Source organism: Dipodomys spectabilis, unplaced genomic scaffold (assembly GCF_019054845.1).
Source record: "Dipodomys spectabilis isolate Male_0828 unplaced genomic scaffold, ASM1905484v1 ptg000844l, whole genome shotgun sequence".
NCBI lineage: Eukaryota > Metazoa > Chordata > Mammalia > Rodentia > Heteromyidae > Dipodomys > Dipodomys spectabilis.
Genome location: NW_024871521.1, coordinates 80,001 through 94,637, shown reverse-complemented (window position 1 = coordinate 94,637; position 14,637 = coordinate 80,001). Strand labels below are relative to the sequence as shown.

Sequence of the window (14,637 nt, the reverse complement as noted above, 5' to 3'; positions counted from 1 at the left end):
CACACATCAAGATGTCACCCTGACCAGGGCTGGCCTGCTGAAGTGGACACACACACACCACACACACACACACACACACACACGCGCGTGTGAGTGTGGCCCTTGGAGAGGGTAGATTGAGTGCCGGCCAGTCCCATTGCCATCCTCCGGATGGCTTTTCTTCTCCCTTTCTCGCCCACTGCCGGTCCGGGGGTACAGCCACAGTTCAGACACTGCCAGAGCCAGGGGGTAGAGAAACACAGAAATACACAACAAATAAATAGATAAGGAGAAAAGTTTTGGTAAGATTCCCACGGGCCCAGCCCTGCAGGCTGGGTACCTTACCAGAAAAAAAATCAACAAAAACAGAAACGACCCACTCCATCCAAAGACCCCCCTCCTCTTCCTCTGGGTACCACAAAAAAAAACCCTAAAAAAGCCCTGCCTCCCCCCCAAAAAAAAAAAATCCCAAACATGAACATTGGAATTATTTGCTGTCTTTTGGAAAACGTCTGCTACTTCTCCAAGCAGTAGATGTGTGTAGCTGTGGTACAGCGGGGCTGAATTCTTTGCGGTAGTACCAAAGACACAACCACACACTCACACACACACACACACACACACACACACACACACACAAAGGGGTCTCAGAGCAAAACTCTCACAAGAGATTCATTGTTCGGGTGTATGTATATTTCTTGCGAGGATTCCCCCCCTCTCCTCTCTCTCTCTCTCTCTCTCTCTCTCTCTTTATATTTTGCATGTGAACTGCATCAGAATTGAACTCAGTCTCGCAAATCTCTTGTTGGCCTTTAGCTAGTACTCCCTGCGCACTTTGCTACCATGGAAACTGTAATTAAACTGATAAGAGCTGAGCAATGTCGGTATCTCTCGGCTTTGCAGCTGCAATGGAGAAAAAGGGAGAAATCAAATTGGTTCCCAGCTCCATGGTTCCAAAAAAAAAAAAAAGCAGGAGGAGGAGGAGGAGGAGGAGGTGATGGGGTATGGAGTTGGAGCGACAGGCTCAGAGTTTAGCAGAGACCTTGGGGGACACAGATGGCTCTGAACCCCTTTAGAAGAAGACACTTGGAAAGGATGCTAGGGACCAGACCAGAGACAAACCACACTGGGAGATCCAATAATCTGATTTATTTTTTTCTCCCTCAGCCTGGGTGGAAGGGTAGTAGGAGGGGGTGAGGACAGACCGGAGGGGGAAAAACATCTTTTGTTTGGTACCTCTTGGCACAGATACCACCGTCTTGGCCAAATGGTTTCAATCTGTGGTGTTGCTCTGAGCTGCAGACCCGGGCTTTGAATTCTGCATCTTTCCTGAGCTGGCTTAAGTCTTTGCAATGCTTTATTTTATTGTCCTTTTCACATCTCCTCTCTTTCTAACCCCGGCTCCCCAATTGCCCCCTCCCAAAGCTCCAGAGAGGGAAGTTTTAAATAATAATAATAAATAATAATGATTGTGGAAGAAAAGCAAAAGAAGCTGTGGATCAGGGGAATGAGTGTGGTGTTGTAAAGTGTTCGGCCGGGCATCTCTGTGTCTCGGTGTCTTTGGGACCTGATTGTCCCCCGCCTGTGTGTCGTGGAGTTCGGGGAGACATTGTGTGAACTGTCAAAGCTGAGCCCAGGCAGATGAATAGCACAGCACAAGGCGGAAAGAAAAAAAAAAATGGGTTCAATAGACCGTTAGCATGCACACAAAACCAGCCAGGCAATTAAAAGCTCACCAGAGTTGAAACGAAATGGTTTATACTGATTCCTGCAGACCGCACTGCACATGCGATTATTTCCTCTCTCTCTTTAATTATGATTTCCCTTAAACTGTCAAATAATTCAGGATGGCAGGTGTCACACGCAAAGGGGGGGACATTTCTCCAGAGCCATTTGCACACCAATCTAAAACTAGTTCTGAGCTTCACACACACACACACACACACACACACCACGAGCTAGGGCTGAACAACTTGTGAGATATGAGTGACCGCGTGTAACTCCGAGAGGAGGAACAGACCCCACAAAACCTGGGGATTTGGGGTGGGGGGGCGGCAGGGGGAGATCTCGATCACCACACGGGTGACTGACCAAACAGTTCTTACTCTTAAGATTGGGAACTTGACACGGGATGGAAAAGATTTCCTTTATATTTGTTTTATTTTCCTCCTCATCCGAAGAAATATTAGGGAAGTCCTCTACCGAACATTAAAATGATAATTAATAATAGTGAATCATCATCATCATCATCATCATAAATGCTGCGGGTCTGGGATGTAAAATGTCAACCCAGAGCCAACGCAAAATAGAAGAAGAGTTTCAGAGCTTAACCTGTGTCTAAATTAAAATGTCAATACCACCACCATAATAAGAACCCCCCAAAAAATTAGGGGAGGAGGCAAAGAGGGTACTGTTATTTGGTGCCCAAAGATTGGAACCCCTGTGTCTGATTTGACTAAAGATTTGCACCTTTATAATAAAGTCAACCCAGGACTTCATTATGAACATGCATGATATACGTTAGCTACTACTATGAAAGATGTATATATATATTTAAAATATGTGTATATATATATGTATATTTTTATGTTTTTTCATCTTTTATCCTGGTGATTTTTAAAAAAAGGAATAGTGTGATTAATGAGATAATTAGAACGGTGAGTCCTGATGGGGGGGGGGGGGATCCATTTGATTTGTTGGAAGTCCTGGAGAGGGAGATGAAGCCAAGCTAGCAAGGTGGATGTTTACTCTCTGCCCTGTCTAGGTCCTTAGCGATTGGGCCTGAGGAGGTTTAGCCTGGTCTCACCAGCCCTGATAGCCAGCCTCGGTTCCAATGACTGTCACCAAAGTGCAGCCTGATTGTAATTGGCTGTGCCCGGCACGGATTTTAGCGGTAGCTAGAGGAAAGGAGAGAAAGAGGTTCACTATTTCTGGAGAAATGGGCAAGAAATGCTTGCTGTCTCTCCAAACTCTTACACACACACACGCGCACACACACACACACACACGTATCTGGTGTTTGATTTATTTTCTTTTCCTTCTCCATCATCAGTTTACAAGTTGTTTTTGTGGTGAGGGGGGACTCGAAGAAGCAACCAAGTATCCTGGAAAGATCTGTGGCATTATTAGAGGCGTGTGCTGGGTGCTCCGGTGATGTTTGAGGACTTGCTTCGCGCTCCTGGGTGTTAGACGTGGGGGTTAGAGAGGAGGGAATTGGGGATCGATCCTGTCGGCTGTCCTGTGCAGTTATGAGTGTGATCAGTGATCTGATTATTTTATTTATTATTAGTCCTTGTTGCCTAAAGACGCAGCTCTGAGAGTTGAGCCAGCAATCCTTTCTCCTTTTATTCTGTCTTTTTTTTTTTTTTAAGCCTGGTTGTTTGACCTCTAGAAAACAAGCAAGAGGGAATTCTTGAAGGTACAAAGATGTCAGTCGAGTTGTAAATCTCAGATTCCTTTATTTTCGGATGGAGATGCGGGTGTAGATCCTGCAGTATTCTCCTAGGTCCTATAGAGGAGGAGAAGCCCTCCCATAAAGCCGTACGTAGGATGGGAGAACTTAACGTACACCGGGAGCTCTTCCTCTTTCCCGAATGCAATACAGAAGTGCTGGCTTCTGTTGGCCTGTGGTATAGTCGCATGGTTCACGACAGACGTATTCCGTAGGTAGTTGGAGAACGAGTTACCCTGTCGGCTCCGATGAATGGTTGGGTTACACATGTACTTGGTCATTTCCACACCCGATCGCCTTCACACACCCAGGCTGCGTGCATAGATAGGAACTTGCTCTTATGAGCTATATGATTCTTATGTGTGTGTGTGTGTGAATTTGCTGTATCACTATGTATACGACTTCATATATATGTGAATTCACTATTGTCACTGTAAATGACTTTATATTGATGAATTCATGATTATAACTATGTGTGACTTCATCTATATATAAATGACGTGACCTATATGAATTTACTATCAGCACTGTATGTGACCAGATATATCTATATATATCTATATCTATATGTTAATGATGATCACGACATATATGTGATTTCAGTATGTATGACTCCTTAGGGATTTGTATGTGTGAATTCACTATTATCACTATAAATGCTTTCATAGATGTATATATTTGAATTCACTATTATCCATGTAAAGGGCTATATATAGATGAATTCCTTATTATCACTATAAATGCTTTCATACATATATTTAAATTCCTCATTAACCCTGTAAAGGACTATATATATATATATATATATATATATATATATATATATATGAATCCACTGTGTAAATGACTTCATATAGATATATAAATTAGCTATTATCACCATATATATATAAAACTTCACCTATATATCTATGAATCCATTATTGTCACTACCTATCTGACTTCGTCTATGTACAAATTCCTTATTAACACTCTACATGCCTGTGTGTGCATGTGTATATATATATGAATTTGCGATTATCACTGTACACATATATGGCTTTGTCGACGATGTGAGAAAGGCTTCATAAACTTTGAGGCTCCTTGTGTCTCCCACCTTTTGTTTGTATTTCAGTGTGTGCCCTCTGCATGAAAAATAAATAAATAAAAGGGAAGAGGGAGGGAGGGAGGGAGGGGGGAAGGGAGGGAGGGAGGGAGGGAAGCAATCTCCATGTGCTTGGGGAAAGGCAGTGTTGAATATGTAACTGGTAGCAGGTCTGTCTCCTAATCTCAGCTCCTCTCTCTCTCTCTCTCTCTCTCTCTCTCTCTCTCTCTCTCTCTCTCTCTCTCTCTCCTCTCAGGTATACAAATGCTCTCGGTCCAGCCAGACACCAAGCCGAAAGGTTGTGCTGGCTGCAACCGTAAGATCAAGGACAGGTACCTCCTGAAAGCCCTGGACAAGTACTGGCATGAGGACTGTCTGAAGTGCGCGTGCTGTGACTGCCGGCTGGGCGAGGTGGGTTCCACCCTCTACACCAAGGCCAACCTCATCCTCTGCCGCCGGGACTACCTCAGGTAGGCGCTGCGCTGGTCCACCTCTCGGGGATGGGGGCCTCCCGTGGGGCTGTGGCTTCGGGCTTTTCTTCTCGAGAATTCATCTGTCTCCGATCAGATCCTTCGTGCCGTGGGCTGGGGTTGGATTGCGTTCCTGCCACAAGGGTATGTTGCTGAAAACAACCACAATAATAATAATGATGAATGCTCACCTGTCAGTGTCCGCGTTAGGAAATCTCTGCTGAAGCGTGCTTTCTGAGGGGCCTGAAGCTTCTCCCGCTCCACCAGCAGTTTCTTCCCATAGAAAGTTCCAGTGTGGGGAGAGGGGGGGTGGGTCAAGGCTGGCTAAAGCAATCTGCATGGGTGTATTTATTACTGCCGCGGCTAACTGATGGTCTGATGTTCTTCTAACTTTGCGCTGTAGCCTTTCCATTCGGCTGAAGGAAGTCACATTTATTTCATTATTACTAATAATTATGATCATTATAATTATTATAGTGTGTGTGTGTGTGTGTGTCCTGGGGCTTGAACTCAGGGCCTGGGCGCTGTCCCTGAGCTTCTATTGCCCAAGCCTGTTGCTCTACCACTTGAGCCAGAGCACCACTTCTGGCTTTTTTGCTGGTTTGTTGGAGGTGAGGGTCTTGTGAACTTTCCCGCCCAGGGCTGGCTTTGAACCGCGATCCTCTAGATCTCGACCTCCTGGGAAAGCTGGGGGTAACAGGCGTGAGCCATCAGCTCTTAACTACTCTTGGTGAATATATTTAGTATACGGTTTGGAAAGGAAGAAGAAGAAGAAAATAAAACCAAACTCCTTCTCACCCCCAGCACCAAAGACCTTCAACATGGTCCCCCATCTTCCACCCAGAGACCCCCCCCACCAAACAGAGAAGGGAGTTTGCATCTCAGGGAAACTTTTTCCCCCTCCACTGCTTTCTACTGCAAATGACTTATATTAATAAAGTGGGATCTATCAAATTAGAGCGATGATATATGGCAACATTTGGGATTTCATATTTGATACGATTAATCATGCTTCGACGCTGACATGGAGCTATTTATTTGGAACTTTTCCCTCCCTCCCTCCCTCCCTCCCCCCACATATAACACAAAACTGATCAATCAACAATAACTCCCTTAATTATCTTAGTCATCTGGGGGGGGGGGAATTTGACTTTGATTTTCTTAGTCTTTATAAGGTTATTTTTTAAGGTCAGATATATGTATATATATATATATATGCATACATATATATATATGATATATACATATATGTATATATATGTATACATATATATATTTTTTTTGATGAATGGGAGTTGTAAGAGTATGTTCAGTTCTGTGTCTCTCCTCAAACTTTGTCCCTTCTAGTTAGAACTTCCATCTGGACACGTGGAATTACACACACACACACACACACACACACACACGATTTTTGTTGTTGCTGTTTTCCATGATGAAATGATGCATTTTGGGATTTTTTTTGGGGGGGGTGACCCCTTTTGACGGTTACACATACTACTTTAAAAAATAAAAATAAAAGCCAACCTTTTCTCAGGGGAAATTCCATTGCCGGTCCAAACGAGGTGTGCAGGCAATCCCGGCTCAGTGAAAGGGGTTTTAATAACTAAAAACAACAACAACAAAAGACACACTCTTCCCCCCTACTCTACCCCTGAAGTAAATGTTAGAAGAAACTGCTGGAAAGCACTAGATTTTTTTTATACATAATTACCTATGAAACACCTGTGCGAGATGAGAAATGCTTATGTGTATCAGTGTAATAACACTCAGAGAAAGTCATCTTGGATTTGTTTCTGTTTTAGTTTATTGTTCCTCATGGTAGTAAATACGAATCATATTAACCTGGTTTTTGGCACATAAGGGTTTTGGTTAAAGAGAGTTAATGCAAATAGTTTAGGATGGGAAATAATTCCTCCTCCTCCTCCTTCTCCTTCTCTTCCTCCTCCTCCTCCTCCTCCTCTTTTACCTCCTCCTCCTCCTCCTCCTTCTTCTCTTCCTCCTCCTCCTCCTCTTCCTCCTCCTCTTCCACCTCCTCCTCCTCCTCCTCCTCTTCCTCCTCCTCCTCCTCCTCTTCTTCTCTTCCTGCCTCTCTCAAAGAGGATACATTAGTTTTTCTGCAATCACCTAGACTCCAACTTTTACAGCTAGTTACCTAATGACAGGCATTTCCCATTCTTTCAAAGAAGAACCCTGGTTTTGATCTCCGATATCCTGTGTCCCCCCAGATGAACATTGTCTGTTGTTGTGCTCACAGCCTAAAGCTGATGCACATTTCCACATCACTTGTGTGTGAAATGAAAACAGACACCCAGCCGAGGGCTGGGAGAGGCACCGATGTGGCATTTCGTCGCGTGTAGAAAATACAGATCTCAAGGTAATTACATTAGATGTTCGAGCATGGATAGGTGTCTGTGAGTGGAAAATTCCAGGAGTCTCATTCTGTACTTGAAGTCAACAAATACGATCGGATTTATTTATAAGTTAATTTCTTTGATCACGCACGGTCATTCTAAAATATTTATTCAGCGTCTGCTGGGGGAGAGATACCATTCTCAATAATGAATGGAGTTAACCAAGGAGAGAAAGACGTCACGTAGCAATGATACTAAGTGATCATATAGTTCACTTTGAGAAATGTGAATAAAAAGCTGATAGGTAGTCAGAGTTTTAAAAGAAAGACGTTTTAGGCTGCTGGGAGTTTAATGATAGAAGGATCTGTCATTCGATCTGGGAACAAATCGGTCTTTGACTGCCTGAGCTTCGGGTAGAATTTTTTTTATTCCCTAATTTAGCATATTGATTTTAATCTTATTTTTTGAATGTGTGTGTGTGTGTGTGTGTGTTGCACAGCTAGTGTTTCGCCATTTAAATTCTATTAAGTGCTATTTTATTTTGTGCTGGTTTCCGTCCTGTGGCTATTACAGAATCTCTTAGGGATGATCAAACAAGCCGTTAATAAGCTATAGATTTGTATTTCTCCCTGTGAATCACCTGAACAAGAAGAGGAAAAATGATAAGGGAAATAAAAAGCATCCCTTCCACTAAGATATTAGTGGCTGTTATAACTCTGACTCAGCTGCATGTTCACAGAAGATGGAAATGATTTTTTCCCAGTGATATTTAACATCCTAAAAGACATTTTCATCCCCTCCCAAAAAAAAAGGTAATTTAAAAAAAAGAACACTTACAGTTTTGAGCAATGTTTCCAAAGATCTGTGCTTTATTGTCTATTACTTTGAGGATGTTGTGGTATTTTTCTGTTGCTCTGAGGATATTGTGATATTGTCCGTTGTGATATTGTTTGTGTGGTCGAAGGCTGCAAAGTCTCGAGATATGTCACAAACCACGGCTTTGATGGAGTTCTGCGAGTTTTCTATGGAGACATTTAAAAGCCATAGCAAAAGAGGAGAAATAGAGACAGCATGATCTCCCGAAGTGATAGCTGTTACCATTGATTTCAGTGTTTTCTTCTTCTTTTTAATTGCTTCGGCCCACAATTAGCTAATGCAGATGACAGGAAGGAAGCAATAGGGTAGTGTATACAGAGTTTCCAATATTCTAGGATAATTAATGCCCTTCTGTCCGTAACGGGTCTGGTGCCATTTCTTTTATTTGGCAGTGGAAGGTAAAAGAAAAAAAAAAAAAATGTGGATTTTCTTGTCAGACAAGATTTACCCAGAGACAGGTTTATGTCTTAAAGAAAGACAAGGAATGACTTTTTAAACTTCCTCTATTAAGAATACTGACCCATGTGGTGTGATCCATCGGCTCATGAGCATTTATATAATAAGACCCAGCGAAGTCTGTCGACGCTATGTCCTCTGCTTCTGCGTAAGTCTTGGTGATCCATGTGTCTGCTGCGCTTGATCACAAGCTAAAGTTCACAGCTGGAAGCTGATCGTGTTTATAGTAGTTAAAGTGGACAAGCCACGATTAGATTCACCAAGTGAAAATGCGGAGTCTACCTGGCATCAGAAGGATTCCCTTGGTTACCACAGACTTTTATTTTATTTCGGAGTCTGCGCATCCAGTAGTGAGCTCATCATCCGAGTTTGAGCATTAAGACGTTGTATACAAGGGTCCGCCCAGACCGAACAGGAATATTCGTGCTTGCGTTCCTTGGCAAAGCGGAAGCAGTGGAGGAGATCTGGAACTTTCTATGATGAAGTTTTACTGGGGGTGGTGGGGGGGGGGTAATTTGGGGTGTTTTTACTTGCTGGTATTTTATGTTCGCGTCCTGTCAGTTTGGTTGAAGGCTGCGGCATCTTGTGGTGTGTTTTCTGCAGAAGCTGATGGAGGTTGACAGGTTGGCCTGTCTCAGAATGGTGTCTTGTCAGATGGGTTGGTTGTTTTTTTTGGTTTGGGTTGGGTTTTCTTGGTTTTGGGGGGGCCGGGGGGGTTGGTTTTGGTTTTCTGACTGCCCACCTCACAGCCACTTCTAGAATGAGAAGCTATAAAAAAATCAAAGTGGGGGACAGGACTCCAATATCCCTAAAATGATTTGAGGCCTAGCTCTGGCAACTGTAGCTTTCATCCACTTTAAGATAATAATACAATAACTCTAAAAGAGAAAAGCAAAATAAAGTGCCACCCTAGAACACCGCCCCCCCCCCCAAATTCCGGCCCATAACTTTAGTTCCGTGCTGCCGATCAAACCTGGCGCTCCCCCGATTTTGATGGAGGGGGGGTTAAATTTAGATTGGGGTCCAGTGACATCCCCAAAAGCAAATAAGAACCTGTGGTGAACGTGGCTTCACCCAGCAATTCCAGCACACTTTCCTGCTTGTTCACATAAAGTCGAGTATTAATTCTTTTTCCTCCTTCATAGGGATGGTTTGGGAGACTAGACATTTGGGAGAAATTTATTTTTCCTGGGAAACCACGAGTTATTATGACTTGACAGATCACTTTTTATTCTTCCCGATTGTGAAAAGTGTAAGATCTGCGGTGAATTGTCTTATGTACACACACAAGTTGTTTTTTTTACTCTTCTCTCTCTCTGCAAAGTTTCATGGGAGCTTTTATTTCTTAACATACTTGACTGTGGTCGTGGTTTTTGTCCTGGTTAAATGTCTCATTTAATCTTAAGATAGGGAAATATTTTGACCCAGGAGCACCCAGGATGCTGGGATCTATTGGGGAGATACAGTGTGCTATTAGAGCCCTTGAAGATGATCTTATTTATAGCTTTATGGAAAGTTGAGCTTTTAATTCCCTCTTCTCCTTCATTGTAGAAAAGCATTACTGAGTTCTATTTCGGCTGTTTCCAACTATATACTCCTTATGAAGCGATCCAAATCGGTAGGAATCATTTGCGTGGTATAATTGCTTTACAAACGTCCGTGTTCTTGGGCAGTAAAAGCGAATAAACAAACTAGAATTACAGCAGACTTCTGGATTAAGAACATTTCATCCCCTGTAGAACCCCTCTTTTCATTTGCAAATGTATCAAGAATATCTTTCCTTAATTCTGTGATACAGCCGTTGCAAATGACTGATGAGGTGCAACGTCATCATCATCATCATTAATAATAATAATAATAACTAATGCTTTTAGTTTTGTTGCTGTCTGGAGACAGAAATACTAGCACTTCCCTAGGAAAATTAAAAATATTTCCCTATTGCTTCTGTACCTCCGTTGTTTGTTGTTTTTCAATCTCCCCCGAATGCATTTAATACTTCAGGGGGACAGTTTGGAGTTGGATGACTTAGATCACACCTGACTTAGCAGAAAAAGAAAATTCTGTGTCTACAAGTATATTTAGGATTAAACACATCTGAGAAATTGCTTACTTTGAGCTTTATAAATACACGGAATTCTGGGAACGATCCGCGATGTTTGATTGCTCTTAGAAAAATATCAAAGCCAGCCAGAATTTCATTTACCAGCTCGCCATTAGCTTCCATTAAACCACTAATAATACATTTTTAGGGTTGTGTTTTGACTGCGCGAACATAATTTATTAAGGGACCTCCTTTTGAAACTATGCTGATACTAGTAATTTGGTAAATGGCTTTGATGAGCACATACACACGAAACATCGTAGGTCATCCGGTTTTCCATCTCTACAGAAAATCGAATCTCCTCCTGGATGCCTGGCCTCCCGCCTGTCATCCCAGCTACTCAGGAGGCTGAGAGCTGAGGATCACGGTTCGAGGCCGGGTCAGGAAAGTCCGTGAGACTCTGATCTCCAGTGAACCATCAAAAACCCAAAGGAGAAGTAGAGCTGTGGCTCAGGTGGTAGAGCACCAGCCTGAAGCAAAAAGAAGCTCAGGGGTAGTGCTCAGGCCCTGAGTTCAAGCCCCAGAACACTCTCTCTCTCTCTGTCTCTCTCTGTCTGTCTTTCTGTCTCTGTCTCTGTGTCTCTCTGTCTCTCTCTGTCTTTCTCTGTCTGTCTGTCTGTCTCTCTCTCTCTCTCTCTCTCTCTCTCTCACACACACACACACACACATTTAAATATCCTAAAAGAAGAATTACACTAACCATTGCATTCCCCCCCCCCCGCCCCCCGACATTATTTTGTGACTCATGAAAAGTCTTATTTTCCCATTTTGCCTGAAAGCATTTTTCTAACATCCTGGTAACATGCCTGACGGTACCCAGAATTAGGTAGGTGCTGATATTGTTTTCCCTTTCACCAATAAATATCCAAGTAAAAGGAATAGGAAAAAATATAGCAGAACTCTGCACCGCAGGATTCCAATGGATTCCAATGAGGTTGTCTTCCGTGGCCTACGCTTTGTGTGTCGTTTGAGCTGTTCAACTTAACTGACTCCCAGCTAATCTCTCCATGTTACACACCGGACACAGATCTGTGGCTACATATTCTCCACCAGTGGAAAAGACATGATTTCTTCCATGAAAACGTGTCTCCCTATGAATGTGGTTTTCAAACACCCGATCCACTTCTCAAGGAGTTTTAATGTCCTCTTGGCCAGTTTTTGTTCTACTCTTGTAACATTTATATTCTGAATAGATCCATCGCTTTCTAAGGTGTTTACAGCGTTAAAGTCCATTGCCCTGTATCATTTTTTTTTATCTTTTTTATTTACTTATTTTTTAGTTTCTGAGCCCCTCACAGCTGAAGTTCTTCTCAGCAATGTTGAGTTTTTTATGTGGCTTGAATCTTTTCTTCCTGAATTCCTTTGCTCTCTAGCTTTACTTCTTTTATTTTGTTTTTAAAGTGATGGCAAATCATCTAGCTGTAGGCTCACCTGGTATAAAATAATAAGAAAGAAAGAAAGGAAGGAAGGAAGGAAAGAAGGAAGGAAGGAAGGAAGGAAGGAAGGAAGGAAGGAAGGAAGGAAGGAAGGAAGGAAGGAAGGAAGGGACAAATAAAATCACACCCTGGATAAATAATCATCTTACAACGGTCAGGTCCTTGATTTTAAAGTTGGGAAATTCACGCATTCAGTTAGGCCCTCATCAGGATGTGTTATTTGGATTCAGTTTAATACTAAAAACTCTCCACTGGCCGGGTCAGGGAAAACCCATCCTATGAATAAAAACAGAACATTGCTGGTCCATTCACTGCTAAAACTTGCGCCATGGTTCTACCTCGATTTCCTTTCTGTTCATGGTGGGTTTTTTTTTACACGATTGTCTTTGATGTTGTTGTGCACATGGGATCTCAGTTTGTGGAGACCATGCGCCCTGATCAATCCAGGCCCTCCCCCTTCCCATCTTTCTCCTCCCCATTTCCCCCCCCCCCAGTCCCTCCCCACAGGCGTGCAGTTCTATTATTTTATTTTATTGCGAGGGCCAGGACTTGAACTCAGGGCCTAGGCGCTGTCCCTGAGTTTTCTTTCGCTCTGGGGTAGCACTCGACCACTCAAAGTGCTTGGTACTGAAGTTGGAACTTGGGTCCTTGCTCTTCAGAGACAGGTTTTACTACTTCAGCCACACTCCCCCAAATGTTTTGCTTATGATTCTTTTTGGATTGAATCATTCCTTCAGGCTGGGGGCTTCCCAGACCACGATCCTCCTGTTTTCACAATACCCGTGCGGCTGGCATGGACCACACGGACAGACGCTCATGCCCAACTGCCGTCTTGGTTCAGGTGACATCTATCTCCGGGGAAACTCGGTTCCCTGGCCGACCTTGAACTCTGATTCCCAAACCTCTAGAGTAACCTGTCTTACAAGCGTGAGCTACAGAGCCCAGACTGCTTCCCTTAAAAGTTCAGGGAGGGTCTCCTGCTTTTGTGCTCGAGGTGTGGCATCAGATGGCGATCTGCCCCCCACCACACCTCCTCAAATTCTTGCTCCTTTTTGCACAGCAGGGATTACAGGCATGTGATGCCACACCCAACCTTCTATGCGGCAGGTGGAGTATAATAGCCAAGTCTCCGGGGTGCTGTAAGGACAGAGCTAAGTACCCCCAGCAGACTCCACACGCCGGCGGCTCGCTCATCTTGGGCAAGTGGCCCTGTCAAGAAGATGAGGTGGGGAGAAAATTACACATAAAAAGCACAATCAAGGACGAGCTGAAGATGAGGTTGCAGTGATTAATAGTCAAGCCCGCGGAAGGCTACTTGTATAATAAGATCTTCTTGCCAGCTTTTCATCCGAGAAGAAGACAGATGGGGGAAGTAACCGAGTGAAATCAGGCCACGGGAGCAGAGAAATATTTCTTCCTTTTTTAATTTCCTTTTTTTTTTCTGATGCTGGTCCTAGGACTCAAACTCAGGGCCGGGGCGCTGTCCCTGAGCTCTTTCACTCCAGGCCGGTGCTCTACCACTTGAATCACAGCTCCACTCCTGGTTTTCTGGTGGTTCATGGGAGATGAGAGTCTCACGGACTTTCCTGCCCGGACTGGCCTTGAACCACGATCCTCAGACCTCAGCCTCCTGAGTAGCTGGGATGACAGGCGGGAGCCACGGCGCCCGGCTCTATCATACACTCTTTTTTAAAGTTACTTAAACAATGTCTTAAAAGCTAAGGTAGGAAATAAACGGAAATAGAAATGCTCATCATTGTTAAGCGTCCTTGGGACATTTTTTGTTAACCCCTCCTGCCCCCTTCCCCCTCCTCCAGGTTTTGAACACAAGATCTCTTAGTGGGTTTTCTCCGTCTTGACTGAGAGTCGTATGAGAACAATACTTGAGAAGAAATGGGGTAAAGGGGTTACGGGAGAAAGATGTGACAGCCGTTTAGAAGAAAAAGAAAGCCGGGCGCCGGTGGCTCCCGCCTGTCATCCCAGCTACTCGGGAGGCTGAGATCTGAGGATCACAAGTTCAAGGCCAGCCCGAGCAGGAAAGTCCACGAGACTCTGATCTCCCATGAACCAACAAAAAGCCAGAAGTGGCGCTGTGGCTCAAGGGGTAGAGCACCAGCCTGGAGTGAAAGAGCTCAGGGACAGCGCCCAGGCCCTGAGTTCAAGTCTCAAGACTGACCAAAAAAAAAAACACGACAAAAATGCACTTCTGATCAACCAGGCCTGCAGATGATAGACTCCATCACTAAAAACTCAATCAATCAAAATAAAAAAGATGAAATAAAATGATACCTGGACAGAAATACAGCTTAAGAAAATGTACCACCGACAGGTCAGCTTCTATTAAAGGAGTCGGAAGCCAAGGCCAGGGTTTGACTTTAAAATAGGCACTGTGCATAGCTGCAGGTGAAGTAGAGAGACAGACAGACAGACAGA

General features: G+C 43.7%; 1 protein-coding gene across 1 annotated transcript in view; it reads left to right on the top strand.

Moving 5' to 3' along the window:
- Positions 1–271: 271 nt before the first annotated feature.
- Lmo3 (LIM domain only 3) overlaps positions 272–14,637 on the top strand; it is a 37,892-nt gene continuing 23,526 nt past the window's right edge. Inside the window, exons 1-2 of the mRNA XM_042673447.1 lie at positions 272–281; positions 4,771–4,984. Coding sequence (XP_042529381.1) covers positions 4,779–4,984 — 206 coding nt within the window. The 5' untranslated portion in view covers positions 272–281; positions 4,771–4,778. The remainder of the gene's footprint in view (positions 282–4,770; positions 4,985–14,637) is intronic.